The sequence below is a fragment of the Rhinopithecus roxellana genome, chromosome 7, assembly GCF_007565055.1.
Source record: "Rhinopithecus roxellana isolate Shanxi Qingling chromosome 7, ASM756505v1, whole genome shotgun sequence".
Taxonomy (NCBI): Eukaryota; Metazoa; Chordata; class Mammalia; order Primates; family Cercopithecidae; genus Rhinopithecus; species Rhinopithecus roxellana.
The window spans coordinates 101,993,502-102,008,304 of NC_044555.1; the positions used below are offsets into that span (position 1 = coordinate 101,993,502).

Below are 14,803 nucleotides of genomic sequence, written 5' to 3' on the forward strand. Positions count from 1 at the left end.
TGGTTTTACTCAGGAAAAAAATTCAAGGGTAAGCAGGTGGTATTAGCAAATTTTATTGAAGCAGTAATGTACAGTAGCAGAAGAGGTACTGCTCCTTGTGGAACAGCACTACCTGATAGGCAGTGTTACCAGAGTAGCAGCTCAAAGGCAGTTCTGTAGTCATATCTATACCCACTTTTAAATATATACAAATTACGGAGTGGATATGCAAAAATTTCTAGAAAAAGTGTGGTAATATCCGAGCCATCAGGTCATTGACATGAAAAGGGACAGCAACTTCCGGGTGTTGCCATGGTAATGGTAAACTGACATGGCCCACTGTTTGGCATGTCTTATGGAAAGCTGCTTCTACTGTCCCTGTTTTAGCTAGTCCTCAATTTGGTCTGATGTCTGAGCCCCACCTCTGGAGTTGAATCTTGCCTTCTACCTGATTCTTCCCTCAGAGATTAATATTCCTTCTTAATCTTAAAGGGGCTGCAGAAGGATGGAGGCCTATCTTCTGTAACTGCTTCCTGCTGAGTTTATGGGCATATACCCTGCCTAGCACTGGAGGAGAAAAAATCTCTGGATACCTGATCCAAGGAGCACAGAGGAGGACACTTTTATTCTCTAGGTCAGTAGACGGAATGAACTGGAAGCCTTGTGCCAGCATTGTTTTTATCTAGAACTGTTGTAATCTAGAAGACACAAACTTTACACAGAGGTTGAACAAGCAACAGTCAAAAACTAGTAACAACATGATAGCTATCAAAGGTCTTAGGAAAGGTGAAAACCAGGTGAAACTTGCCAAGGCATTTTTGATAGTCTACCAAATATAATTGGAGTCAGTGTCCTGGTTATATGTACGTAACCAAGTGGCTTGCTCATATATCTTTTGAATGTCAATGTCAACTTGTCCAGATTTGTTAATATATGTGCAGCAGGTTATTAATAACTGCACAGACACCATCTTGTTCAACTAGTAAATAATCTAATGCTAGTCTGTTATTGAGAATTACATTTGCCAAAGAGTCTAGGGACTCTTGAATTCTCTTTAGTGCCCAATCTCTGTTGGTGGCTCAGGATTCTAGGGCTTGAGTCAAGTTCTTTAGAATTGACTGTGGTCAGCAAACCTGCCCCATAGTGCTGCTAGTCCTACTGCTGCCCCAATTCGCACCAGAATTAACCCAATTGCTCATTTACTTCTGGTGTTCGTGGGTGTTATGGGGTTACAGACTGTGATCCCTGGAGGGGTGAGGGGGACCAAAGTATATTTACCTCTGTTTTAAGTTGTTTATATATAAGGGCAAGCTATTCCTTTTTTTTTTTTTTTTTTTTTTTTTTGAGACAGAGTCTTGCTCTGTCGCCCAGGCTGGAGTGCAGTGGCGCAGTCTCTACTCACTGCAAGCTCCGCCTCCCGGGTTCACGCCATTCTGCCTCAGCCTCCCGTGTAGCTGGGACTACAGGTGCCCGCCACTGCGCCCGGCTAATTTTTTGTATTTTTAGTAGAGATGGGGTTTCACCGTGTTAGCCAGGATGGTCTCGATCTCCTGACCTTGTGATCCGCCCGCCTCGGCCTCCCAAAGTGCTGAGATTACAGGCATGAGCCACTGTGCCCGGCCATGGGCAAGCTATTCCTAAAAGAACAAGTGACACCCTGGAGAGTCAGGAGTAGTTATGAGGTGTGACTTTTCCCCATTTATGACCACAAACAATGAGCCCAGTTGGGACACAAACAGAGGCTCTATGGGGTGTGATGTTTATTCTTGCTGCCAAGTTAGGTCTATAGAGATATTTTTCCCCTGTTCTAATGGGGGTGGTTGAACAATCTTTGTTTTCCAAAAGGGGGCAGTACTCCCACCTTCCCAGATTAGGCGGTTGTGTTCCCTTCCCCCCACCGTCCCCTATGTTCTGATCAGGAGAAGGCACCATATATGGTTTCCTTGCTCAGAAGTGGAATCCCATTACCTTGCTGCAGCCTTAAGAACATGGCAACTAGAGTTGGATCAGATCATTGTAGGGAGACTTCTGCTTTTTTGTCATTAACACCAACAGTGAGTGCAAAAGATAGAATCATTAGTGCACTGGAGATATAGATAATCAACTTCCCAGGTCCAGGTAATAGTGGTGGGGGTGATTCAGGTGGAATCCATTAAGTTGGGAGAGAGTTCTACTTGACAAGTTGGGATTTGGGTACTTTGGGATCACTATGGTTAGTTAGGAGGTCTGGGGACATGGTTGTGAGATTTTCTGGATAGGCCAGAAGCTGGAACTCTCTATACTGGGGATATTGATGACAAATCTAGCAACCATGAAGATGATTCTCTGATGCTATACTTTTTGAAATATTTACTATAGAGTTTTGTTCCCACCCACACTAGAAGAGAAAACAAGATTAACAATGATAGCATGGTGTCTGGTTGGACCTTAGAGTGGCCTCTAAACTCAACAAGGACAAAAGAGATGGTTCCCAGGAGAAGGCGACTGACTAAAGCCACAGAAAATAAGTGTTATAGTAAAGGAGAGAAAAATTAATGCTCCTGTTCCCACCCACAGCATCATGTTACCACTTCTGGCTGAGTGTTGATTCCTTTAAATTGTTAGTGGAGGTCTTCCGAAGGCCTATAGATGTCCTATATGTATCCTATTAGTTCTGTCCTTCTAGAGAACCCTAATACAGACAGCAAATTTTATTGAAGCAGCAGTGTACAGCAGCAGCAGAGGAACTGCTCCTTGTGGAGCAGGGCTACCCCATATGCAGTGTGCCCAGAGTAGCAGCCCAAAAGCAGTTCTGTAGTCATATTTGTACCCACTTTTACATATATACAAATTAAGGAGTGGATTATGCAGAAATTTCTAGAGAAAGGGTGATAACTTCTGGTTCATTGGGTCACTGCCATAGAAAAGGGTGATAACCTCCAGGTGTTGCCATGACAATGGTAAACTGACAAGGTACACTGGTTAGCATGTCTTACTGAAAACTGCTTCCACCCTGTCTTTGTTTTAACTGGTCTTCAATTTGGTCCAGTGTCTGAGCCATGCCTCCAGAGTTGAGTCCCACCTCCTACTTAGTTGCACAACAATATGAATGTACTTAATGCCACTGAACTATGTACTTAAAAATTGCTAAAATGGTAAAAGTTATGTTATGTATATTTTACCAATATAAAAGCAAAACAAAACTAAAAATACCCAACAAAATATGTTGCAAAGGATCTGAATATTCAGCTCTAAAAAGAAGACATACCAATGATGAATAAGTCAATGAAAAATTGACTTATTGTATGAGTCCATGCATATGTAATGTCCAGAATTGACAAATCCACAGAGAAAGAAAGTAGATTAGTAGTCAGTTAGGACTTTAGGGTTGAAAGAGGTAGGGGTCATACCTACAGAGCATGGGGTTTATTTTTGATGTGATGAAAATATTTTAAAACTTTTTGTGATGTTGATTGTACGTATCTGTGATTATACAAAAAGTATTAAATTATACACCTTATATGAATAAATATTATAATATATGCCTTATACCTTAATAAAGCTATTACTAAACAAAAAGGAATAATATAGAGATAGCCACCGTACCATTTGTCCAGTTTCCCTCAAATGTAACATTTTCATAGCTATAGCACAATATCACAACCAGAAAATTGACATAGCTACAATCCATCGACCTTATGCGGATTGTACCACTTTTACATGCACTCATTTGCATGTGTATGTATATATTTAGTTTTATGCAATTTTGTCATGTATTAATTTGTATGACCACCACTACAGGCAAGATACATCACAGACATTCCTTGTCCTACCCTTTTATAACCAAAATCACCTTCCCTTCCTTCTCTCCTGCTAACTTTTGCCAACCGCAAAACTGCTCTCCATCTCTATAACAGTGTCATTTCAAGAATGTTATATAGATGAAATTATACTGTACCATTTGGGATTTTTCTTGATAGCATAAACATATCCAAAAATGTTTTTTGTTAAATAACCTTTTTCTCTGTACTTGGCTAGAGGAAACAGGTTTCTCTTGAAGCTTTTCATGTTCATGACTGTTGGATGCTCCTGATGGGAGGCTTTCCCAGAGTCCTGTTCATTATATATAGGAGACAATAAGGAAATCAAGGGAACCCGCTGCTATGTTGTTCTTTAAGTTCCAAGGTCCTTTAGGCAGTCTGACTACCTCTTCCTACCTTTCAGTCGTCCTACCTTTCAGAGTCTTCCTATGCATGTTTGTTGTGTTGTGTCTACGGTTCTTTTAGTTGTAATAGGGAAGCTTGGAGGGATGGGGCTGTGTAGAGCTAGAAGCATGAAGGTCGGGTTTTTGCTGTACAATAAGTTCTAGTCCAGCTCAGGTCTCACTGTGGACTTGCAGCTTCTCAACTGTGTGGCTTTCAAGCAAGTCTCTTGTACTCTGGTAGTGTGTGTCTTTATTTATGTTGTAGGGAGGGGGCTTGGAATTCCTACCAATTTGTCTCTATCCTTCTCAGAGAATCAATAGTATCTTTTGAAAAGAAAAAAATATTAAGGTTTGGTAAAAATCTAACATATTGATCTGATCTGTTCTTGTTAGAGCCTGTGTTTTTTAGTTCTAATTTAAAATTTCTATCAACAAAAGGTCACTGGGAGTTTCTCCTGTTTTCTTCTAGAAGCTTTATGTTTTACTTCTTAAATTTAGGTCTATTATACAGTTTGACCCAAGTTTTCCATATGATGTGAGATAAAGTTCTTGTAAGTATTGCTATTATTGAAAATGGCTATCCAGTTGTTCCAACACCAATTGTTGAAAAGAGTGTCTGTTCCTCATGGAATTACCTTAGTATCTTTGTCAAAAATCAGTTGGAGGACCAGGCAAAGTGGCACACGATTATAATTCCAGCACTTTGGGAAGCTGACCCGGGAGGATCACTTGAGACTGGGAGTTTTGAGACCAGCTGGGCAATCCCATCTCTACAAAAATTAAAAAATCAGTGGGCTGTGATGGCATGCACATGTAATCCTAGCTACTTTGAAGGATGAGGCTGGAGGATTACTTCAGCCCAGTAGTTCAAGGTTACAGTGAGCTATGATTGCATCGCTGCACTCCAGCCTGGGCAACACAGTGAGACTCTGTTACTATTTAAAAAAAAAATCAACTGGCATATATGTGTGAGTCTATTTCTTCACTCACTATCCCATTCCACTGATCAAGTTGTCTATATTTATGCTGATAAATACTGTAGGATTGCAATGCTCTATGCAAAGTGTTTTGATTACTGTACCTTTGTAATAAGTCTTACAATAAAATAGTGAAACTCCTCCAAAATGTTTGTCTTTTCAATGTTGTTTTGACTTTCTTAGTCTTTTAGACTTTTTAATATACACTTTAGAATCAGGTTGTCAATTTTTACAAAAAAATGCTAGGATTTAATTTATATCATCAATGTTTGGTACTTTTCAGTGTGCAGGCCTTGTACATCTTTTGTCAAATTTATCCCAAAGTATTTTATATTTTTAGTGCTATTGTAAATTATATTTTTTTAAAATTTTAGTCTGGTTATTCACCGTTTGTAATGTTTTGAATATTTTCCCCCAAAATCCATATCCACCCAGAACCTGAGAATGGGACTTTATTTCGAAATAGGATATTTGCAGATGTAATTAATTAAGGGTTGAAATGAGATCATACAGGCCGGGTGTGGTGGCTCACGCCTGTAATCCCAACACTTTGGGAGGCTGAGGCGGGCGGATCACGAGGTCAGGAGATCAAGACCATCTTGGCTAACACAGTGAAATCTTGTCTCTACTGAATATACAAAAAATTAGCCGGGCGTGGTGGCGGGTGCCTGTAGTCCCAGCTACTCTGGAGGCTGAGGCAGGAAAATGGCGTGAGCCCGGGAGGTGGAGCTTGCAGTCAGTCGAGATGGTGCCATTGCACTCCAGCCTGGGTGACAGAGCGAGACTCCTTCTCAAAAAAAAAAAAAAAAGAAAGAAAAAGAAATGAGATCATACTAGATTAGGGTGGGTCTTAAATTCAGTGAGTACATCCTTATAAGAGACAGAAAGAACACACAGAGACACAGAGAGGAGAAGCAGAGATGAGAGCCTTGCTGCCACAAAGAAATGTCTGGGGTCACTAGAAGCTGGAAGGGATAAGGAAGAATTCTTTCCAAGACCCATCAGAGAGAACATGGCCCTGGTGACACCTTGACTTTGGAGTTCTGGCCTACAAAACTGTGAGATAATAAATTCCTAGGTTTTTCTGAAGCCACCAAGTTTGTGGTAATTTGTTGAGGGAGTCTCAGGAAACTTAATACATTGCTATATATAGAGGTACAACTAAATTTGTATATTGTGGATTGTATCCTGCAACTTCTCTAAATTCACATTATTAGCTCTAGTAGTTTTTTGTATACTATTTAGGAGTTTCTTCATAGGCAATTATGTTTTCTATGAATAAAAATTGTTTTACTTCATCCTTTGCAATAGGTAATACTTTTATTTCTTTTTCTTGTCTTACCGCCCTGGCTAGAACTTCTAATACAATATTGAGTCAATTTTGTGACAGTGTCCATTTTTCCCTTGTTTCCCATCTTGGGGGGAAAGCATTTAGTCTTTATGTACACATCATTATGTATGCTTTTGTAGATGCATTTTACTGGGTTGAGGTATTTTATCTATACCTGACTACTCAGTATTTTAATCAGTAGTGAATATTGGAATTCTGGCAACTGTTTTTTTTTTTCATTATCCATTGAGATGATCATAACTTTTTTTTACTATGTTAATGTGGTAAATTATAATTTTTTTCTAATATTAACCCTACCTTGATTCCCTAGCATAAAAACTACTTTTGGTCATGGTGTATTGTATTTTTTATATATCACTGGATTCAATTTTACTAACATTTCGTTGAGAATTTTTGCATATATGTTCATGAGGGATATTGGCTTATAGTTATATTTCCTTGTAATATAATTATCTGGTTTAGTTGTCTGGACAATTCTAATGTCATGGGGTGACTTGGAAAGTATTTCCTCAGCTTCAATTTTCTGGAAGATTTTGCATAGAATTGGTGTTATGTCATCCTTAGATGTTTGACAGAATTGCCAGTAAAGCCATCTCAACCTAGAGATTTTTATGGAGGGATGATTTTAAATAAAACTTTCATTATTTAATAATTGTAGGGCTTTATTTTATCCAAATATATATATTTAGTGCTATAAATTTCCCCCATGTACTTCTTTTGCCACATTCCGCAAATTATCATATGTTGAGTTTTCACTTTCACTCACTTCAGGGTACCTTCTAATTTCTCTTTTGATTTCTTCTTTGGGCCATGGGTTACTTAAACATGTGTTATTTTGTGCTAATTTAAATATTTGAGGATTTTGCAGAGATCTTTCTGTTATTGGTTTCTCATTTAACTCCATTGTGCTTAGAAAACATAGGTTTTATTATTTGAATCCTGTCAACATTACTGAGATTAATTTTATAGCTCTGAATATGGACTACCTTGGTAAATGTTCCACGTGCATGTGAAACAAACGTATAAACTACCGTTATTGGTGGTAAGTTCTATGCTGTTGTTCAAGTCTTATAGACACTTGCTGAGTTTCCATTTTATCAAATTTTTAGAGAAGGTTTTGAAATCCCTGTAACTGTGAATTTGTCTATTCCTCCTTGCAGTTCTATGTTTTTGTTTCATGTATTTTGAAGCACTGTAATACAAGAATGCTTAGAATTGTTATGTCCTCTTGATATATATGCCACTTAAAATTATATAATGACCTCCTTTATTCCTTGTATTATTCTTGGCTCTGAAATTTATTGTATCTGATATCAATACAGTCATTCAAGCATCGTTTTGATTTGTAATAAAATTATTCATCTTTTCCATCCTTTTACTTGTAAACAATTTGTATCTTTAAATTCAAAATAAGGTTCCTATAGGCAGCATATATTTGTGAGTTTCTTTTTTTCACATACTTTTTATTATTTTTATTATACTTTAAGTTCTGGGGTACATGTGCAGAATGTGTAGTTTTGTTACATAGGTATACACGCGCTATGTTGGTTTGCTGCACCCGTCAACCCATCACCTACATTAGGTATTTCTCCTAATGCTATCCCTCTCCTAGCCCTATAAAGACACATGCACACTTATGTTTATTGCGGCACTATCCACAATAGCAAAGACTTGGAACCAATCCAAATGTCCATCAATGATAGACTGGATAAAGAAAATGTGGCACATATACACCATGGAACACTATGCAGCCATAGAAAAGAATGAGTTCATGTCCTTTGCAGGGACATGGATGAAGCTGGAAACCATCATTCTCAGCAAACTATCACAAGAACAGAAAACCAAACACTGCATGTTCTCACTCATAAGTGGGAGTTGAACAAGGAGAACACATGGACACATGGAGGTGAGTTTCTTTTCTATTCAATCTGACCATCTCTGCTTTATGATTGAGGTGTTTAAACCACTTACATTAATGTGATTATTGATATTTGAGTTTAAGTCAACCATCTTGTTATCTTGTTATTTGTTTTCATTTGTCCTGTCCTTTGTTCTCTTTTTTTGAATTTCTTTCAATTATTTTGAGGATTCCATTTTACCTCATATGTTGGCTTATTAGTTATAACTTTACTGGTTGATTTAAGGTTTATAGTAAACACCTGTAATGTATCAGAATCTATAGTCAAGTGACATTAATATATAGAATAAGAACCTTAAAACTGTGTACTTTCATTTTTCTTTTTCTGGTCTTTTTGTTATTATTTCCCCCCTCTTCTGGCTTTTGTGCTAAAACATACATTTTAATTCTAATATCCAGTAAGTCAGAGACAATCATAAGGCTCATGTTACTTATTTACCGTCTATCAGATAACTTTGCCCTCCACTCTCTGATAGATGATAAGTGACTGAAAAGTGTTGTTTCATATATTCTGTCCAAGATTTAGTTGTTTCAGTTAGGGAGGTAAATCCAGTCCCTGTTACTCTATTTTCATTAAAAGCATAAATGCGGATTAGTGTTTTACATGACGGTTAATCACGAAGGCTTTATTTTACTTCTAACCAAAGTGTGCTTCCTATGCTATCTAGAATTCCTGGAAGAGTCCAGTGTCTGTGTCCCTTCTTGCCCCACCCTGGACTAGAATATTCAAATTGCAGCACTTCCTTTGGTCATACAATAGCCTTTAAGTTTACTTTCTACATTTCCTTCAACGGACTTGAATTTTTTAAGAAAAAAAACCAGTAACTGTTTTATTAGAAAGTTATGAGATATTATCCACATTATCTCAATTTTGTTAGAAATACGTTAAGGATACAAAAATGTATTAATTGTTACTATTTGCTGAATATCACTAAATCTATATTTCTTTTGTTCAGTTTTTCATTCATTCATTCAACAAGTATTTACTGGATGTACATGATGTGCTAAATCCAAATGGTCTAATCCATATCTACATCTCAAACATCCTTTTTGAACATCCTTTTTCTTGGAGAACCAAGGCACACTCTCTAAGCTCCCTGTCTGCTCTTTGTCAGAATTTGTAGGCTTTTATGGGAAGAATTTACACATTTTGTGAAGAATGGCCGCAGTAAAGGAGAAAAGGAGGCTCACCAAATAACGTATAGAAATGATATATAGGCAATGCCTTAGGAACCTTAGACATAGTTGCTCCCCTTGAGGGAATGTTATGCTCTGCTCTCTATTGCCTTTTGCTCACTTTCTGCTAGTTGCTGTTAGTTGCTTGAGCATTTTATATGGAGCCTGGCCACTCACATGCTACTGCCTCAACTGCCTCTTCAGACAGAAACACTCTGTGAAGAGCCAAGAGAAAGTGGTTAGCAGAAGACTCTCTTCAGAGAGTAGAATCTCAAACTCAACTTTCTCTGAGAAACTGACAGGCAACTTCAATCTGCCTAGACATAGAAGAGAGATGCATTTTTCTGGGCATATGTGTGTCGCACCTTCTATCATGGATATGATATCAGTTCACAAATGAATTTAATTTCTCCTCATGAACACTTTTTTCTTCCATTGAAGCTGGTGCCAACACTGACAATCAAGAGTAAAAAGTCTGGTAGGACATAAGCGTCTCTGTTTATCAATTTTCCTGACCTTTCAACTCTAGCCTCTCTATAATCTTCTGTCTTGTGTCTTAAGTGCCTGCAGAAGGAGAAAGAGCTTTGAAATTACTTAGGCATCTGATTCATGATGTCTGGGGTTTGTGATGTTATGTGACATTTTCCTCTGCCTATCACTTTTCCCCTTTGGTTTCACAAGTTCCATTGCAATGTTATATTCTAGAACAGGAGTGGCAAACTTTTTCTGTTAGGACCAGATAAAAAATATGTAGTCATTGTAAGCTAGCTATACTATCTCTTTCACAACTACTCAACTCTGCCACTGTAGTACAAAAATAGCCACAGATAACATGTAAATGAATAAGCAGGCCATTGTTTCAATAAAAATTTATGGACACCAAAACTTGAATTTCATAGTTTTGGTGTAATATCCTCAAGTTTTTCAACCTTTAAAAATGTAAACATCATTCTTATAGGCCAAATAATAGGCAGTGGGCCAGATTTGGGTTATTTGCCAACCCCTGTTTTGGAATCCTGACTTTAAGTTTATAAGACTGTCTTCATACATAAAATGTGTGTATTTCATCTAATTAGCACAAATTGAGGGGGATTTTATTTCCCTAGTTCTGCTGGGACACTTAACCCCAATTGTCTTCCCATAGACTTCTCATAAAGATCTCATTTGTGTATCCATTGATTCACTAAGTGATTTCCTGATGTCCAACTCAGTATAGATAACAAAATTCTGTACATTCATGGATTTCAGGTGAATGTGAGCTGGTATGAGGTGGGACTATCTCAGATTGAAAGTGGGCTCTGTTTCCTCACACATCTTACATAGTCTGCTATACTGAGGAGGAGGTTTCCTGGGAGAGAACTACCTGTAAGGAAAGAACTACACAATGTTTTTCCATGAAACAAAGCAGGGAGAGGGGATTTGTCCACTCTTTTGTAGAGTAGAGCAAGGATTCAATCCACTGGAAATTCCAGAGAAATTGGTGGGACTTTCTCACGTTGAGGATTCCTGAACATCTGCAGTGGAAGGAGCCAGTATAGGGAGCAAAACCTAGAAAACAGAGTAATACCCAGGGGAGATGAGGAGAATAGCGCACAGCAGCAGAGGAATGAAAGTACCTACTCCTTAGCCCACTGGACTTGTGAATACAGGGAAGACCTCACCTTGGAGATTTCCTCTAATAACAGAAGGGAATATCTAAAGGGTTGGGTCATGCATGTCAGTAAGAACAAGAACTTGGGAGAAAGCTCACAACCTCATTACCTTTTCTGGTCCATACAATAAGCCTGGGAGGTGATTGTCTTCATCTTACTGATAAATATTATGATCTTCAAAGAGATGTGTCTCTTACATTTCTAAAAAGAGATCCCAGAAGCAAGTTAAAATTGAGATTCTGTCATAAGTGTTTATTAAGTGCTCACATTGCTTTTATAAGGTGGTCACATTGCTTTTTTTTTTTTTTTTTTGAGACGGAGTCTCGCTCTGTCGCCCAGGCTGGAGTGCAGTGGCCCGATCTCAGCTCACTGCAAGCTCCGCCTCCCGGGTTTACGCCATTCTCCTGCCTCAGCCTCCAGAGTAGCTGGGACTACAGGCGCCCGCCACCTTGCCCGGCTAGTTTTTTTTTGTATTTTTTAGTAGAGACGGGGTTTCACCATGTTAGCCAGGATGGTCTCGATCTCCTGACCTCGTGATCCGCCCGTCTCGGCCTCCCAAAGTGCTGGGATTACAGGCTTGAGCCACCGCTCCCGGCCGGTCACATTGCTTTTTATAAGTAATACGTGTTCCATTTTGAAAAATAAGAAATTATGGATAAGCAAGAATAAACTCCCTCTTAATTCTACCACAAAGATAAACACGATTTTCTATATATGTGTGTATATATGTGTATATATATGACTGTTTATGTTCATATTTAAGATTTAAAGTAAAAAAGAATGCAGAGAATGGTTTTTAAAACTGTTTTATTAACTTCACAATATATAATGAGCATCTTTCCATGCAGTAGGTAAAACTCCCCTGCTGACAGAAACTTACAAACTGGGTCAAAACAACATTCAGTTAGAAGCTGGTAATAGCAGACCCACAAGAAATAGGTAACATCAAAAGGTTTACGACAAAGGTACAACACAAATGTGTAAATTTAGGAAGCAGGGGTCTCCCTATTAACTTCAGGGAAACCATCAGGATTCAGGGCATAAGGCAAAACTCATCGTGATGGTCATGGTGAGGGGGGTCAGTGCTGACTGCCCGCAGACTATGACTCAACTGTTTTTCCCTCAGCTTTTCCATCAGCTGTCTCACCTCCTCCCCAATCCTTTCCATATTCTCCTCTCTCATCCTTGCCTGTGGCTCTCCAAGCCTATGCATTATATCCCATCTATACTGCAGGGTGGGCTGCCTAACGCGGAACCGCCTACGATTTCCTCTGGGCACACAGTATTCACCAACATTCAAAGGGAGGGCCAAGGGCTCTCCTTTATTAGCAACTTGCTCCTTTTCATCTTTTTCATCATTTTCCTGGTTGACATTTTCCACGTTGAGATTGTTTAACGCTCGTTCCTCTTTGGACTCCATTACTCCTAGGAGACAGAGAGAAAATGGACTCAATTCTTGGTGAACTGATCAGCACCGAGGACAGAGGCCCGACTACCCACCTTTCAAAATTCAGAGCACTGGATTTCAAAGGCCTTTTTTAAATTTCATTTTTTTTCCACCAGAGAGGCCCCGTGTACCCTCGGGGTGGGGGGGGAGGCAGTCCGCGCCCCTCTCTCCCGCAAAGCCCACCATCTTCTCTGCAGATCCATCTCCAGGCCTCTGCAGGCGCCAAAATGGAGGACGAAGAAGGGGTGGGGGTGGGGGATTGCGAAGCGTGGCGGTGAAGGCACGGATTGGGGTCCTAGACTGGGCTTTCCTCATGTTCTGACCCCCGCCCCCCCGCCGTCCCTCGCACCGACCTGGGCCTATCCTTGCAGTCTCCTCCTCCTCCCGATTCTCGACGTGAGGTGCGTCGCCTCGACACTTAGCCTCGCAGACCTGCAGACGGCCGGGGTGGGAAGAGTGGAGGCTGCTGCAGCGGAACACTAGCGAGGACCCGCCGCCACCCGGCCCCTTCCCCGCGCCGGGCCGGGCCCTCCTCGCCGCCCTCTCCCCGCGCCTCAGCCGCCCCGCCCCCCGAGCTGACCACCATTTTCTGCATCAAGAAGGGCGGAGCAAGGATGTCAGAAAAGATTGCGCTGGTGGCGGAGGCAGGTGCTTCAGAACGGCCGAAGCCTCAGGACCGCCGGCTCCCGCGGGGCCAGGCACCCTTCCGCTCACGAAAGGCTCGCGGTCCCGCAGCGGGGCCCCGGGGCTACATCGTGCACCGGCTGCGTCTCTGCGCGGCTCCCCGGGGGTGGGGCATCCGCAGGCCGGCGCCGCTCCCCCACACCAACCCCAGGGACCCCCTCCGGCTCCCTTACCTGCTCCCCCTCCGCTTCCTGCTTTCGGGGCCGCACCTGGCCCGCACGTCCTCAGGGCCACCGGGAACAGGTACCACAGCCTTGAAAGGAGCGAGCGACGGCGGCTCTGACGCCAGAGCGAGGCAAGACTCAGTGTTGGCCGATCACGTGGGGCTGTTGTCATCGCCAGCGGCTCCGCCCCCCGTCCCACGCTCCCTCCTGCAGCCTGGAGTCAGGTGGGACTTTCGGGCCCGCCCCCATCCTCAGCGTGAGTCCCTTTTAACATCCCCAGCGTGGGCCCTGCCACTCTCCCTTCTCTGTGTATTCTTGAGACTTCCCTTGCCTGCCCAGGAAGGACGGAAGGTATCTATCTTCTCAGGGAGCTGTTGGCCATTCCCACTTCTCTGGGGACTTGCCTCTCTCTGCCCTTGGCTCCCAGGATTCACCTCCTTCTGCCTGTCTACCTCCTTCTGTCCTCTCTCCTACTAATATTCTCCGTTTTCCCTCCACTAAAATGAGTGGAAGAGGTGTATCAGGAAAGGAGCCCAAGAGAGTAGGCGTTTCTCATTCTTAATACCTTTCTGTATTATTTCTTTTGTATGAAACAAAAAATTAATATACTTATTTAAAAAGGAAAAAAAGTTATTTTTTTATTACTTTTACTTGAAAAATGGGATTAAAGTTGGGCAAAACATCCCAACCACCTGTCCTGTTAAATCATTATATAAATATAGACGCTACAGGCAGCTGTTTTTTTAGAACTTGGAAAAGAACAGGGCAGCTGATGGCTCCCCTTTTGAGGGGCCCTGGACACATGAGGCCCTTCTATGGGATGAGCTAGTGAATTGTAGTGCTGCAGAGCCTTGTTGGGTTTTCATAATTAAAAGAAAAAAAAAGACCTTTTTCACAAATTTCTGGTTCAAACGATAAGTATGTCTTTATTTAAAGATCAAATAATCATGTATTTAGGAAATCCAAAGAGATCTACGGTAAACCTACTATAGGAGTATGAATTGATTTTAAGAAGATTGCAGTTACAAGATAAATATTACAAACGTACTCATAAATGTATTTGAAAATGCAAAGGACCTAGAATAGACAAATATATTTTTAAAAATATCCTACAAATCTTGAGCGTTACATTATATTATTTCAAGACTTAAGGTGTAATAATAAAGTTAGTGTAGTAGTAAACATAGACCTGTAGATCAATAGAACAGAATAGAGAGTCCAGAAATAGACCCATACTTATGTTGTTAATTAATTTTTGACAAAGGTGTCAAA

At 40.6% G+C, this 14,803-nt stretch overlaps 1 protein-coding gene across 1 annotated transcript; it reads right to left on the minus strand.

Annotated features, from left to right (window-relative positions):
- Positions 1-12,029: 12,029 nt before the first annotated feature.
- On the minus strand, positions 12,030-13,698 carry BEX2 (brain expressed X-linked 2). The gene is made up of 3 exons (XM_010355301.2): positions 13,541-13,698; positions 13,037-13,115; positions 12,030-12,661 (listed from the first exon to the last, which is right to left on the minus strand). Exon 3 carries the CDS (start codon positions 12,654-12,656, stop codon positions 12,270-12,272), a length of 387 nt encoding a protein of 128 aa, XP_010353603.1. The 5' UTR covers positions 12,657-12,661; positions 13,037-13,115; positions 13,541-13,698; the 3' UTR covers positions 12,030-12,269.
- Positions 13,699-14,803: the final 1,105 nt, after the last annotated feature.

What these genes read in the sequence shown, in the direction of transcription:
- BEX2 (XM_010355301.2), bottom strand. Translation starts at nt 12,656, where the DNA reads ATGGAGTCCAAAGAGGAACGAGCGTTAAACAATCTCAACGTGGAAAAT.